Genomic DNA, 14,949 nt, shown 5'->3' with positions numbered 1-14,949 from the left:
CTCCGATGTTGAAACTCTGGTATAGTTTGTGTAATTAATCAGTCTGTTGTGTCTCTCAGCTGTGATGAGCCTTAATGCTGAAGTTGTTAATTTAAAGCTGTTTAAAGCTATTTCCCAGCTTTAGTAGCGTAGTAGTAATCCGAGCGATCACATAGTGTTGATGAATGAAAACACTGACTGACGCTGACTCACTTCACGTCACCAACTGGCTCATATTACACACAAAAATGGTCTTTTGCCGCCAGCTGCTGGCTAACATACAGGTATGTAATGTCACAAAATTAAGTGTTAAGAGACACAGATAGCTCTTAACACATCTGCACTGCTCTTACACTTTAGTTTAGAACGGCACGAACACAAGAGACGTGATACACACAGTGAAGCGTCCGAGTGCTGATGGTGTGAGACCATGGAACATCTCTGGTCCAGTCAGATTTGAGGACTGGAACTAACTGTTGTAGTATATTTAAATACAATTGTTAATATAAACTACTGTTTTCATTCAAATTCCTAATCTTTCATCTCAGTTTAGCAGCACAGACAGTTATTCGTTTATTCGCTTTGGCGCCACCCTCAGGTATAAGCACATTTTGTTATGCTTTCTCTGATTCAAAGCATTGTTTACTGCCCTTTCATTCAACATTATAGGTTCGTTCAAACTGAATCATGCCCGCTACTACAAATGACCAAGATAAGCATGCTTACCTAAACGAGTAAGCCAATCAGAAGCTCCTTCCTTCAGTCACGTTCTGTGATTGGCTAGATTTTTGTTTTGCGTCAACACGTTCAAGTTCATGTAACTAATGCGTTATTAAGCGCTAAAATGGAGATAGTGTGAGCATCGATGACCTATGTGGATTTGGTAAAGTTAATTTCAATTAAAAATTGAGAAAGAGAGGCTATCGAAACTTAAACAATTGGCCGACTTTACAACAAAGTGACGGATATGTTCATTCGCAAGGAGAGATGCATGGATTTTGTGTTCCAGTAAAGGTATGCTAATATGTTTATAAAAAATCTGTGTTATTGTTATCAGGTCATTGTATGAAGTGGTGATCTGGCAATCCCGTGTGTTTTAAACTAGATTTTTAAAAGATTTCAAATTTTAATCACCTCAGACAACCTTATTTGTCAATGACCCTAGTAAGAAATTCTCTTAATATATCTTTAATTAATATAATACAATGTAATTATTGACTATAAAAAACTAGCATTTTTACTTGTTGTAATTCCATTGCTGATCTCAAGAATTAGCATTTTATAACTAGTGAACACTGAATTATAGATATCTATTATTCATCACAGATTGTTTTATGAATCACATACAGCCGTTGTTGAAGGATGAGGCCATTCAAAACTATATTGAACTCGATAGCACACCCGCAGCTCATGTGTGAACACTCAACTGGTAGAGCATGATGCTTGCAACACCAAGATCATGGGTTCGATTCCCAGGGAACGCAAAAAAGATTAAATGTATCCCTTAAATGCATTGCAAGTCACTTTGGATAAAAGCGTCTGCCAAATTTGTAAATGTTAATGAATAGCTTTTATAATAGAAGTCTTAAAGTTATGGTGAAAAAAATTACCCGTTTAATTTTAAACAAAAAATGTATGTTATGACCCATTTTAAAGCTATTGTTCCTCTCTCTCTCTGTAGTGCCACAGCCGCAGTTCTCATTACCACCACTGGGGGCGTCCTCCCCCTCAGTCGTCCTGGAGCCGACGGTGCAGCTGGAACAGCGCGGGTTGTTCTACACGAGGTCTTAGGACAGGAGGGGGCATCGGAGGCAGTTTACGTGTGCGCAGCGTTCACTCGCACCCCGCAGAACACGAATCGCTGCTGCCGCACCCTCCCTTCCTGTCTCGGCGTGACCGCCGGGCGCTCTCACTCGAGCTGCCTGAACTCTTGCAGCGACCCCCTCTGGTCAGGAAGAAGAGCATGTCTTCAGAGCACCAGGACTGTAACGGGAAGGGCCCAGGCCCTCAGGGGCCGCTGATGGGTGAGATTTACCCTCAGCTCAATGCTCACAAAGACAAGAAAGACCTGGAGGAGGACACAGAATATGTGAGTACAAACCAGAAACATCATGGTTAATTATTTGTGTGGTATTTGGCGCTTTATATCGCAAGCGTGCAGCATTTCCCTTTAGTTCAGACTAAATCTACAGGCAGACACATATATATACGGCATATTTACATGCATACATACATTATTGAAACTGTGTGGTAAATTTGGTGCATTAACAGCCAGACGATTATACTGTACAGTACACAGAGGGTTACACATATATTACCAAATTCTGTATTGTGTTTAATAGAATTCTGTGCTGGAAATGACGCTGTTGGAAATTACATTTGACATTTGACTTCTTTGTCTTGTCAAGACTAATTTCATACCTTACATTTATGTGTCCTAAATACACACAATTAAATTCACACTTTTTGTGTAATTTGGCAGAATAACAGCTTTGTTGGAAATGTCATATTTCCTTTGATTTTCCTTAATTTTTTCTCATATTTCATCTCAAGCATGCTCTTCACTTTTGTCCACTTGATTAACAGGTTTTTAGGAACAAACTGGTCATAATTTTTAATTATGTATTTTTCACACAATACATTTGGAAATGGTTTCTGTTTATTTCACTCTTTTTTTAGATGATTATAGTTTTAAACGTATGATAATTTGTATTTTTATAATGGATTTTCATAGTTTAATATTGAAAGTTGGGTCTAAAGGCTAAAACATTAAAATCAATATATAAAAGACATTTGAAAAGTACCAAAATATATGATGAAGGCCTGGTAAAAAGTTAAAAAAGTCAGTTTTAATGAAATCTTCATATAACAAAAAGAGAAAAGTTAAAATCTGTTTGTTTAAATAAAAATCAACACCCAACACCAAGTTGAACACCCTTACATACATACATACATACATATATACACATTATAAACAAAGAACTCAAATTACTGTCAATTGGACAGCTAGCACTGTGAATTCTGATTCATTTTACTGAATCTGCTCATTCAACAGATTTTTGAGTCATCAAACAAATTAAAAGTGTTCCCAGAAGTTCTTGCACAACATTTTCCTTTCCTTAATTTTCCTTTTAATAAATGTTCTTAAACCCTTTAAGCTTGGATTGGAGAAAAAATATATCATCAATATATTAATAACTGCAGTCTTGAGCAACACAAAACAGGTGTCGTTTGAAAGTTTAGAAGCTCTACTTTATAATGCATGTAGGCATTATGACCAAAACTCAACAAGTGCTTTGAAATTTGCAGACAAATCAGAAGTGTTTGGCTTTGAAAATTTATAAAACTAAATTGCACTGTATATTTTATTGCAATCAGTAAAAACATCAAAGTAATCAAATATCCATGTGTCATATGTCGTTGGAAAGCTCTCAAAGAGTAGAATACAACCAGCCCCTTTGTTTTACTCACAGACACAAATATAGTGAGTAATAGCTAAGTATATATCTTTGACAATTATATTATTATATGCAGCGTTTTCGCTTATAACTTCACGAAAATGAAGGGAACATAAAATATCATATACCATTACTCAGAGGAGGTGATTATCTTTCAAACGAGTCCACACACAAGATAATCAGATGCATAGATCATTAGATAATCCACATGACGCACAATGTTACATATGACCACCAGGAGATGGTGCTAAATACATGACACAGACTCAATGATGACTCAAATGACACAGAATGAAACTCATTCTGTGAAATCTCATTACTAAAATCATGTCTGCATGCTATACAAACCTTTAGTCATTGTTGTGTTTGCATATGTAATTAGTTCTTATGTACCATTATTATGTTTTATTTGTTTGGAGATGTTTTTGGACACTATGATAAATTATTTTTGTAATGCTATAACTTTTGATTGCTTTCTCATATCAACACAAAAATGATACAGATGACATGACTGGCAGTTTTTTGGAGCCACCTTATTTACACCCAGAGATATATAATGTCAACTCAGAAAAATAAGAAAAAATGTTTCTTAGACTGAGAGTCTCAGAATTTATAATAATCTATATCAATGAAACAATTTGAAAAGTTTTTTTACAATGATACCAAACACTCGACCCTCCTAGTTTTTTTTTTATTTTTATTTATTTCTTTATTTTTTTTGAGTCATAAGCCTTTAATTTTGGGTATGCCACTGAAACAGGAAATCTTTAAAAACACCTTCAGAGCTTAAAGGGTTAAATACTGATGGAAACAATAAACAGTTTTTGTTGTTGTTGTTGTTGTTGTTTTGTGGAATAATTATGAGTTAAAGTTAAAAATACAGTATAGATTGTGTCAAACTCAGTGTTGCACACTGAACCACAAACAACTCTAGAGTTTCACAGAATTGGACTGTTCTACACATCCTCCCTGTTGGGTTCATTTAATAGCTTTTAGTTACCAATAATAGTGTAATTCTCTCAGATTTTACCATGATCCATTCCACAAAAAGTCAGCCATCTCTCACAGCTTTAAAAAGTTATTTAGAAAGTTCTCCCTCTCTGTCAAGTGATTTACAAACGCTTTGTGAATCAGTTTGACCGTATTATTAAAAAGAACCGGTTCTTTTGCGAGTGGGACATCATTATTTCTGACTGTGTGTAAAGGAAAACAAGATCTCATTTTAGATTTTAATAAACATCTCATAAATGAACCACAGCAGTAGATTTACACAATCCTGTGGGTCAGAGCTGCTGTCCGCTCACATGAATATACATGTCATGACAGAGTTATTAATCCTCATATTTTACTCGGTTATTGGAAATGTCCTCCAGGGAAAATGAAATTGGAAACAGTTGCCTTCATCTCAGATAACTGTGGTGTGTGTGTGTGTGTGTGTGTGTGTGTGTGTGTGTGTGTGTGTGTGTGTGTGTGTGTGTTGATGCAGAGTCTTTGTTTTCGCATCCAGAAGATGATGGAGGTGTATCGGCCGGACTGGTGTAACAAGAGAGACGATTGGTCCATTTATTTATTTTCTCCTCAGAACAAGTACGTCTGTTTCCTCTATGGACATCAATAACTGTAAAGATGTTGAACTCATAAACTATGAACATTCACATTTTAATAAACTGATGGTTTTGATGTCTTGCTAAAAACATAATATAGTGAGAGCAATGATGTGAAACAGCCGTTCACTGTTACCGCGGTTTACAATTCAGGACTACTTCAGTAGTGGAAATATTGGAAATTAAAACAGTCAACAGATTAAAAGTGATACTTAAAGGGATAGTTCACCCAAAAAGTAAAATTCTGTCATCATTTACTCACCCTCATGCCATCCCAGATGTGTATGACTTTCTTTCTTCTGCAGAGCACAAATGAAGATTTTTAGAAGAGTATTTCAGCTCTGTAGGTTCATACAATGCAAGTGAATGGTGACCAGAACTTTGAAGCTCCAAAAAGCACATAAAGGCAGCATAAAAGTAATCCATAAGACTCAAGTGGTTTAATCCATGTCTTCAGAAGTGATATGATAGGTGTGGGGGAGGAAAAGATAAATATTTACGACATTTTTTATTATAAATCTTCACTATAACTTTCACTTTCTATAACATATTGAGGCAGTGGTGGCTCAGCAGTTAAGGCTCTGGGTTACTGATCAGAAGGTTGGGGGTTCAAGCCCCAGTACTGCCAAAATGCCACTGTTGGACCCTTGAGCAAGGCCCTTGACCCTATCTGCTCCAGGGGCACTGTATCATGGCTGACCCTGCACTCTGACCCCAGCTTAGCTGGGTTATGTGAAAAAAAAAAAAAAAAAAAAAGAATGTCACTGTATATATGCAAATGTATAATGTGTGATAAATAAATACAATTATAAAAAATATATAAATTATTATTATAATTATTAATTATTACATTTTGAAAGTGAAATTGAAATAAATTGAAAGTAGAGAGGTCTTAAATATTGATCTGTTTCTCACCCGCACCTATCGTATCACTTCTGAAGACATGGATTAAACCACTGGAGTCTTATGGATTACTTTTATGCTGCCTTTATGTGGTTTTTGGAGCTTCAAAGTTCTGGTCACCATTCACTTGCATTGTATGGACCTACAGAGCTGAAATATTCTTCTAAAAATCTTCATTTGTGTTCAGCAGAAGAAAGAAAGTCCTACACATCTGGGATGGCATGAGAGAATTTTACTTTTTGGGTGAACTATCCCTTTAATGCACTTGAGGTCATTCTATAATGTGAATACAGTCACTCAGTTAAGTGTTATCTAACAATATATAACATGACCTGTATCATACCGTATTTCTTAATGAAGACTCCTACAGCCGGGACAGTGAACTAAAGTGTGTAGTCGCACCCCTACGGACCATCCGCTGTTGTTTATTACACACAAAAATGACGGGAACAGCTAAAATCACCTCATCTGATTGGCAGGTTTCAATGAGTACACAAGTTATTCTAAATACATGAATTCTAAGTTGTGTACTTGAAAAAATCTGTACTTTTGGACAGAAATCCTGTTTGTATTTTTTGCTAGTTTTCTATAAAGCTGTTGAGACTGCTGTACCATTAATGTTGTACCATTTTTAATCTATCTAAACGTCTGACTACATGAGACGAGATTTATATCCTCTGTTTCTCTCTCTCTGCAGGTTTAGGATGATTTGTCAGACTATCATCGCTCATAAACTCTTTGACTATGTGGTTCTCGCTTTCATATTCCTCAACTGCATCACTGTTGCTCTGGAGAGACCCAGAATCCATCAGGGCAGTCTGGTACGTGTCACGGTTGTATGCATGAATTACATTGTGTCTGTTTCGGATCCAATGTAAATAGGTCAATAGAAATGTGTTGTTTTGATTAGTGGTCAACCAGTCTGTGTTTTATAATACACAGAAATTTATGTGTAACATAATACAACTTTACAATGACAAATGAGACATACACACACACAATTGCTGGAATCAAATGAGCACTTCATTTAAACAGTAATCTCTCAAAATTCACTAAAAGCACTGAACACAACACAGCTCAATGGTAATGTTTTTTTCTGGCCCACTACAAAAAAAAAAAAGATAAATGTTATTTTTATCCAGGGCTTGGTAAAAATCTAAATTCTTCATTAGAACGATTGAGATATCTATTTTTAAAGGAATATTCCGGGTTCAATACGTTCAGCTCAATCGACAGCATTTGTGGTATAATGTTGATTACCACAAAAATTAATTTCAACTCGTCCCTCATTTTCTTTAATTAAATTAGCAAAAAATGTGTGTTCCAGTGAGACACTTACAATGGAAGTCAATGGGGTCAATTTTTTGAGGGTTTAAAGTCAGAAATGTGAAGATTATAATTTTATAAAAACACTTACATTAATTCTTCTGTTAAAACTCTTGTATTATTTGAGCTGGAAAGTTGTTTAAATTGAAGTTTTTATGGTTGTTTTAAGGTTTACACATTATGTCGTGATAACGAGTTGTAAAATTGTCTATAACTTTCCACAGATGTGGTTAGTAAGTGATCACAGTAAAATCATGTTAACACACATATTGTTTATGTCTTGTGTCTATACTTTTGAAACAGTGAGTATTTTAATGTTTACAGATTGACCCCATTGACTTCCATTGTAAGTGTCTCACTGGAACACACATTTGTGCTTTTTTTTTTTAAAGAAAAGGAGGAACGATTCAAAATAAATCTTTGTGATAATCAACATTATGATACAAATGCTGTCGATTGAGATTGACTTGTATAGAACTTGTATTAATCTTTAATTTTACTGTAAACTTCACTTCAGTTTTGGTTGTGTTTATTAGAATATTGGGTTGATTAAATAGAAATTGAACTGCGTATTTTTGGGCCGAGTTGTTACTTTTTGAAATGAATGTTTTCGTAATGTATCAATAAAAGGTTCTCTGTATAATTTACAGCATAATCTGAGAAATAATTTATTTAATTTGTAAACAAAATGGACATTATAACTGAAATATACTCAAATGAATCAGAATCTAATCAAATCTGATCAAAATCAAGTGCTTGTGAATCTCAATAAAATGGAATTACATGGCCCTATTTTTATGTGCCAGATTTTATATACAGTATATACACACACATATATACTGTATATATTAGGGGTGTAACGGTTCACTCATCTCACGATTCAGTGCGGTTCACGATTCACATGTATAAACAAACAGAATGTGCTTAAGCTAACAACACACAAACAATTATAATCTTACATGACTTTATTGAACACATCCCATTAAACATGCACAGTGCTGTGGAAAAAGTAAGTGAACCCTTTGGGTAATGACGTCAACAAAAAAAAAAAGAGTCAGGAGTTGGCAATCCTGGCATCCAGTTAATCAAAATCAGAATGAGCTTTATTGACAAGTGTTCTCACGTACACAAGGAATTTTTTTTGGTGATAGGAGAAACAAGTGCACACAGAATATTACAGTGAGACACAGAATATGAAACAAGTTAAGAGTATAAATAGACACAAATAACAGGACATATAACAGAATGGTGTATGTACATGTGCAAGTGGTAATATATGTGTAAGGTAGGGGTATGTACAGTTATTGAATTAAATATGAGTGAATTTACATATGTACATGACATATTTATACATTATTGCACTATGGGGGAGTCCTGAGACAGTTTAATTGTTCATGTGGTAAATGGCCTGAGGGTAGAAACTGTTCTTGTGCCTGGTTGTCCTGGCGCTGAGTGCTCTGTAACGCCGGCCAGAGGGCAACAGTTCAAAGAGGGAGTGGGCAGGGTGTGTGGGATCCAAAGTGATTCTACCTGCACGTTTCCTCACTCTGGAGACGTACAGGTCTTGGAGGCTGGTCAAGGGGGCACCAATAATTTCCTTCTGTCTGATTAATGAAATGAGATTGGAGGTGTGGGTTAGAGCTACTATGACTTTTTGACATTTTGAGTTTGCTAATCACAAGAAGCATTTGCTGACGTGGACCATGCCTCACAAAAAAAGAGATCTTTGAAGAGCTACGATCAAGAATTGTTCCTTTGCATAAAGCTGCAAAGGGTTACCAAATAATTTTGAAGAGCTTAAATAGTCATCTGTCCACAGTTAGACAAATTGTCTATAAATGGAGATGATTTAGTACTATGGGTACTCTCTCTAGAAGTGGCCGTCCAGCCAAGATGACTCAAAAGGAACACCGCAGAATGCTCAATGAGGTAAAAAAGAACCCTAGAGTGACAGATAAAGACTTGAAGGAATCATTGGAACTGGTTAACATCTCTGTTCATGAGTCTACTATATGGAAAACATTAAACAGTCATGGTGTCCATGGCAGGACTCCACGAAGTAAGCCGCTGCTTTCCAACAAAGTTTTCCAAAGACTACCTTGACACTCCACAACATTACTGGGAAAATGTTTTGTGGACTGATGAAACTAAGGTTGAATTGTTTGGGAAGAACACGCAGCACTACGTATGGCATAAAAATGGCACCGCATACCAACATGAAAACATCATCCCAACGGTGAAGTACGGTGGAGGGAGCATCATGATTTGAGGCTGCTTTGCTGCTTCGGGACCTGGACTGCTTGCCATCTTCAAGTTTATCAAGATATCCTACAGGATAATGTCAGGGTGGCTGTGCGCCAGCTGAAGCTCAGTAGAAGTTGGGTGATGCAGCAAGACAATGACCCTAAACATCGAAGTAAATCCACTACAGAATGGCTTCAAAAAAAGAAAATTCACCTGTAACAGGGTTTAAAATAGGCAAGGAGGAGGCGGGAACCGGCTGAACAGTCAAAATAATGTTTAATGAAAACTTAAAAAGACAAACATAATCACACACGGCAGCTGTGTTTGGCTCTCTCTCTCTTGAACTGCTGCATCCGGCTTGGCTTTATCCCTTTCCTTGGCTGATTAGCCCGATTGGGGGCTGGCCGTGCGCACTCACAGCCTGGCCCCGCCCTCCTCCTCATCACACTCCTCCCGCCTTTGCCTCAGACTGGGGAACCCCCGGCATGACGTACATCCCTGCCTCTCGAGACCTGGGAGGGAGACAAGGGGAGGGAAAAGGGAGAGGAAAAGAGCGAGGCGGAGCGACATTGAGAGAAAGAGAGAAGAGAGAGAAAAAAACCCATTGCTCACCAGTTCCCAGGCACGCTGTCGCCTGGTCCTCGACCACTCCTCCACCTTCTGGCGGATGACAGCCGCTCCTCCCCAGGCAGACAGCAGCGAGTCCTCCAACCCCTGGCGGATGGAACACCCCTCCGTGTTCTGGCGGCCGGTATCGAGCCCCTCCACCCCTGGCAGCGGCTCCACCGCTCCAGGCATTCCTCCAACCGCTCCGCGTTCTGACGGCCGGTAGTGAGCTCCTCCACCCCTGGCAGCGGCTGCGTGTGGCTCTCACATTCACGGCCCGGCCCTGCCCTGCTCCTCGTCACACCTCCTTTTGGAGTGTCCCAGTCAGAGCCTAGACCTTAACCCAATAGAGATGCTGTGGAATGACCTCAAGAGAGCCGTCCGCACCAGACATCCTGAATATGGGTGAGCTGAAGAAGTTCTGTAAGGAAGAATGGTCCAAAATTCCTTCTGAACGTTGTACAGGTCTAATCCGCATCTATCGGAAATGCTTGGTTGAAGTTATTGCTGCCAAATGAGGATCGACCAGTTATTAAATCCAAAGGTTCACTTACTTTTCCACAGCACTGTGAATGTTTAATGGGATTTGTTCAATAGATAAATGAAAGATTATAACTGTGTGTGTTGATAGCTTAAGCACATTGTGTTTGTCTATACTTGTGACTTTGATGAAGATGAGATCACATTTTATGACTAATTAATGCAGAACACCAGCTAATTCCAAAGGGTTCAAATTAATTTTTTTTTGCCACTGTATAAGATTTAGTGACGATGCAGCACATGGACGAAACTCTCACACTGATCCTGGGCCAGTGGGCTATCTTTATTGTTGAACACTGCACAAACGATGCATCATCCGTGTCAAGGATGTCAGAGGATTTTCGAATCGACACAATGAGTGACACTCCTGATAATCGTTTGAGCAGACACAATTGTTGACTGATGCTTGTAATATCAAAAGTTATCTGGTTAATTGTCCTTTTCGATTTAGAATTTTTTTTTTTACTGCAAACATTCACTCTTGAATTGAAAAGTGCTTTAGAGGCAGAACTGGTCTGAATATGTAAAATAAGAGTTTTGCGGTTCAGATGTGTGGATTGCGCTTTACACCGCTGACATTTCAGCCTGATAATCACAGGATATTTTACTGCGGTGTTAAAGTCTCACATCTCATTCTCTGGATGACATTTACCACAATACTGTCATTACCGCATGCTGCTCATGTCTCGCTTTAACAGTCGGTTTTTCAGGAGATGAAAGACTTCAGATGATTCTCTTCACATAAATCTCTCTCTCTCTTTTCTCTCTTCAGGAGCGAGTCTTCCTCACCATCTCCAATTATGTGTTCACTGCCATCTTTGTGGCTGAGATGACTGTGAAGGTAACATCTCACACCTGCAATGCTCAAGACACTTGATGAAATACAGTTTATTAGTGATGTTTATAAAGTCAAGCATGAACAAACCCCAAACACTAAGTAAAAAATGTCAGTGTGTAATGAATTTCACTTACGATTAAGTGACTCAGTCATGACTTACGGTTTTTGATCTGGCGGATAAAACGAGTGGAAAAAAATCCCATTGGCTTATATTGAAGGAGGGACTCAAGTTATATGAGACTTAAGGGTGCAGGACCAGTAAACAAACACCCAGAGAACTGTGTCATCATGGTGGTGTGCTTTTCACGGGCATGCACCACTCACATTTTCTTCAGAAAATGTAAAAAGTTTAGTTTTTTTACTTTTTCTTTTGCATCGTCGTTGTGTATTTATAAATCATGTTGTTGTGAAGTGTCTTGTTTTCCAGTCTTGTTTAATAGCTGAATTCCTGGTGAAGAACTACACTACCCATAATCCTAAAGAAAGATCCACCAATCAGAGAACCACATTAAAAGAGCTCTGCCCACTCCCATGACACACTGTGAATGACAGTCAAGTCACTCTCCACACACTTTCAAACTACTTATATATTTGTATATATCTGAATATTTTACAATAGCATTAAAATATATTGATTTTATACTTTTAATCAAAAACTTTAAATCAATAGTTTTATATTTTTCCATTGCTTTTAATTGGATTATGTCATTCGCAATGCATCATGGGATTGTAGTTCATTTCCTCATTAAAGACGTTTGGAATGTTGTGATTCACCTCGGAGCTGGTTGGTTTAGTTCATGGCTTACAACTCTTTTATAAAGGATTTTATGAAATAAAAATAAACACTAACTGAAACCAATATGGCTGAAAAAGTGGAGAAGCAGAAGATTGTTCGTGATGCTGTCAGTCCAGTTTTGAAACATCAGTAATTCTGTAGGTGTCAAAGTTCCTGAAGATCCTGTTGACAAGGCTTTGAGAACAGGATGTTCTTCTCACTCTCAAATAGAATCAGTTCTGTCTCAGTCCAGTGGTGTTTGTAGATGTTCGTCAGTAGTGGGGCACACACTTGCCTCAAGTCAAGAGTGAACACTTGTTTTTTGGAGAGCTCTGGGGAGTGTGCTTCCATTGGGATACATTTTTTTTTTTGTTGCAAAAACTGCACTAAAGCGTTCAATTCTTGTAACTTTGCGAGCAGCATTTTTATATTTCCTTGCGTTTATATTTTATATATCCTTATTCCAAGTTAAGCACAATCGACAGCATTTGTGGCATAATGGGGCCAATCCGTAAATGTTAAAATACTCACTGTTTCATAAGTATAGTGACAAGATGTAAACAATATGTGTGTTAACTTGATTTTAGTGTGGTAAAATCACTTAGTAACCGCATCTGTGTAAAATTATATCCAATTTTACAACTTCGCTGCCAAGACAACGTAATGTCATAAACCCTGTGTAACAGTTAGTGGAAAGGAGGAAGCTGGGGCTGGCTTGACAAAACACGTAGACATTTATTGTAGCACTTTTCAGTTGCACACAATAAGGCCGCTTTTCAGCAGTACACAAAAGTTTGCGTTTCAGCTTCACTACACATAAATTCTGTTGGCTTTTCAGCTCAACACACAAACACAAACAGCTTCACGCAACTCTCTCCCATGTCTGCCGCTATCTCTTCTCCTTAAGTACTCCCGCTGCCCCTCGCTGGAACGCGAGACCGGTGTGGCATGCAAGTTAAAGTCATTCGCCACTTATCTTCCCGGCCTCGCTTTGCCCAGATGCCGCTCGGCTCCGCCCTGCTCACCACACCCTGTATTAGATTTTTTGCTAAACGAGGGATGAAGGAATTTTTTGTGCTAATAAACATTATTCTACAATTGCTGTTGATTGAGGTTAAATTGTGTCTGGAACGTTCCTTTAATGTAAATATGGGCAACAGATGGTTTCACTATTCAATTTCTTTTGTGCATAAATGTAAGCTGTAAGTTAGTGTTCTCCATACTATAGAGCGCAACAGTGCCCGTCTGGGTTCCGGAAGTATTTTCACCATTTATTTATTTCACGATTACGTCATTCACAGTGCATCTTGGGAGCGCGCGGACGTTTCACGGGTTTCATTGGCCACGGTTCTCTGATTGGTGGATCTTTCTCTGCTGTACCATGGATAATGTAGTTGTTTACCATGAATTCCGCTATCAAACATGATTTTTAAACAATGATGTAGAGATAACGCAGACGGATGGCTTCAACAGAAGCATATACCGTCGATGAACAACCTCGCAGCTCACAGTAGGTCTGTCTTTAAAGTTTAATAATTTATCGTCAAATATCTATTCGTCTATGGGATAAATTAATTGGATTTTTACTTCCTGATTCAGACTGTTGGACTCTATTGACCTAGCAAACAGATGGAAACTAAATGAATTGTTTACTTTATATACATTAGCAGAACCGCACAGATCTCTCAAACTTCGTTCACAGTGTATTTGCCATCTTTGTTTACCTAGAGTGTATGATGCATATGGCACAATGAAAGGCAAGATGCACATTACTGGTGCAAAGAAAAATGTTACTCTGGCTCGTGCCCCAATAAAAAGAGTCTAGAAATGTCCCTGTCTCAGTCAAAACCAGTAGTTCTAACCTGGTGGGTCGCAACTTCAAAATGGCTCTCAGGCCTGTTTTGACAGCGTCACAGACAGCGGAGAAAAATGATGCTAAATGCAAATGGCAAAATGCAACTAGCCACATAATTTTGCATTGGTAGGATAGCAAAATAAACAGACTTGTCAACTTTTAAAATGTAGAAGAAAACGCTTCCCACATCTTTTGTTGTTGACATCAAAGCTTGTCTGTCCAATCAAACGCTACGGTATTTTGGCACAGATTCATCTGTCACTTGGTAGAAGCTCATCAAAGTAAACAGATGTCAAAATGGACGGATTGTGTGAGATTATCTCAACATCACTCGATGTTCAAATTAAAATCATTGTCCTGAAGCAAAACCACTTGAGAACAATGGTGTTTTCTGAAATAAAATTCTCTCAATCTCTCAGGTTGTCTCTATGGGTCTGTATCTGGGCGCACGAGCGTATCTGCGCAGCAGCTGGAACGTTCTGGATGGTTTTCTCGTCTTTGTGTCATTGATTGACATTGTGGTGTCGATGGCGGGCGGAGCAAAGATTCTGGGCGTGCTGCGGGTGCTCAGACTGTTGAGGACATTACGACCCCTCAGGTGACAAGTACAGATGGTTTAAAAGGGGATGAATTTATAGATGGAACTTCTCAAAGAGGGTTTAATTGTGCTGCTGTTACTAGCTGGGTTTCCATCCAACTAATTTTATGCACATTTTGAAATTGCACATAAGAAATCCTGAATGGAAACGCTTGATATGCGAACAAACTCTCAAAATTTGGTAAGTAATAATGAGCTAGGCAGAGGTGGATTTTCTAGAGAT

At 38.1% G+C, this 14,949-nt stretch overlaps 1 protein-coding gene across 1 annotated transcript in view; it reads left to right on the top strand.

Annotated features, from left to right (window-relative positions):
• The window catches only part of LOC127446217 (voltage-dependent T-type calcium channel subunit alpha-1I-like), a 168,928-nt gene that overhangs the window by 104,457 nt on the left and 49,522 nt on the right, over positions 1 to 14,949 (top strand). Inside the window, exons 16-20 of the mRNA XM_051706967.1 lie at positions 1,661 to 2,068; positions 4,924 to 5,024; positions 6,642 to 6,765; positions 11,433 to 11,501; positions 14,548 to 14,726. Of these exons, the coding sequence (XP_051562927.1) occupies positions 1,661 to 2,068; positions 4,924 to 5,024; positions 6,642 to 6,765; positions 11,433 to 11,501; positions 14,548 to 14,726 (881 nt within the window). The remainder of the gene's footprint in view (positions 1 to 1,660; positions 2,069 to 4,923; positions 5,025 to 6,641; positions 6,766 to 11,432; positions 11,502 to 14,547; positions 14,727 to 14,949) is intronic.

Source organism: Myxocyprinus asiaticus, chromosome 9 (genome assembly GCF_019703515.2).
Source record: "Myxocyprinus asiaticus isolate MX2 ecotype Aquarium Trade chromosome 9, UBuf_Myxa_2, whole genome shotgun sequence".
Taxonomy (NCBI): domain Eukaryota; kingdom Metazoa; phylum Chordata; class Actinopteri; order Cypriniformes; family Catostomidae; genus Myxocyprinus; species Myxocyprinus asiaticus.
The sequence above is the reverse complement of the archived record's forward strand: the minus strand, read 5'-3'. Positions and strand labels throughout refer to the sequence as shown.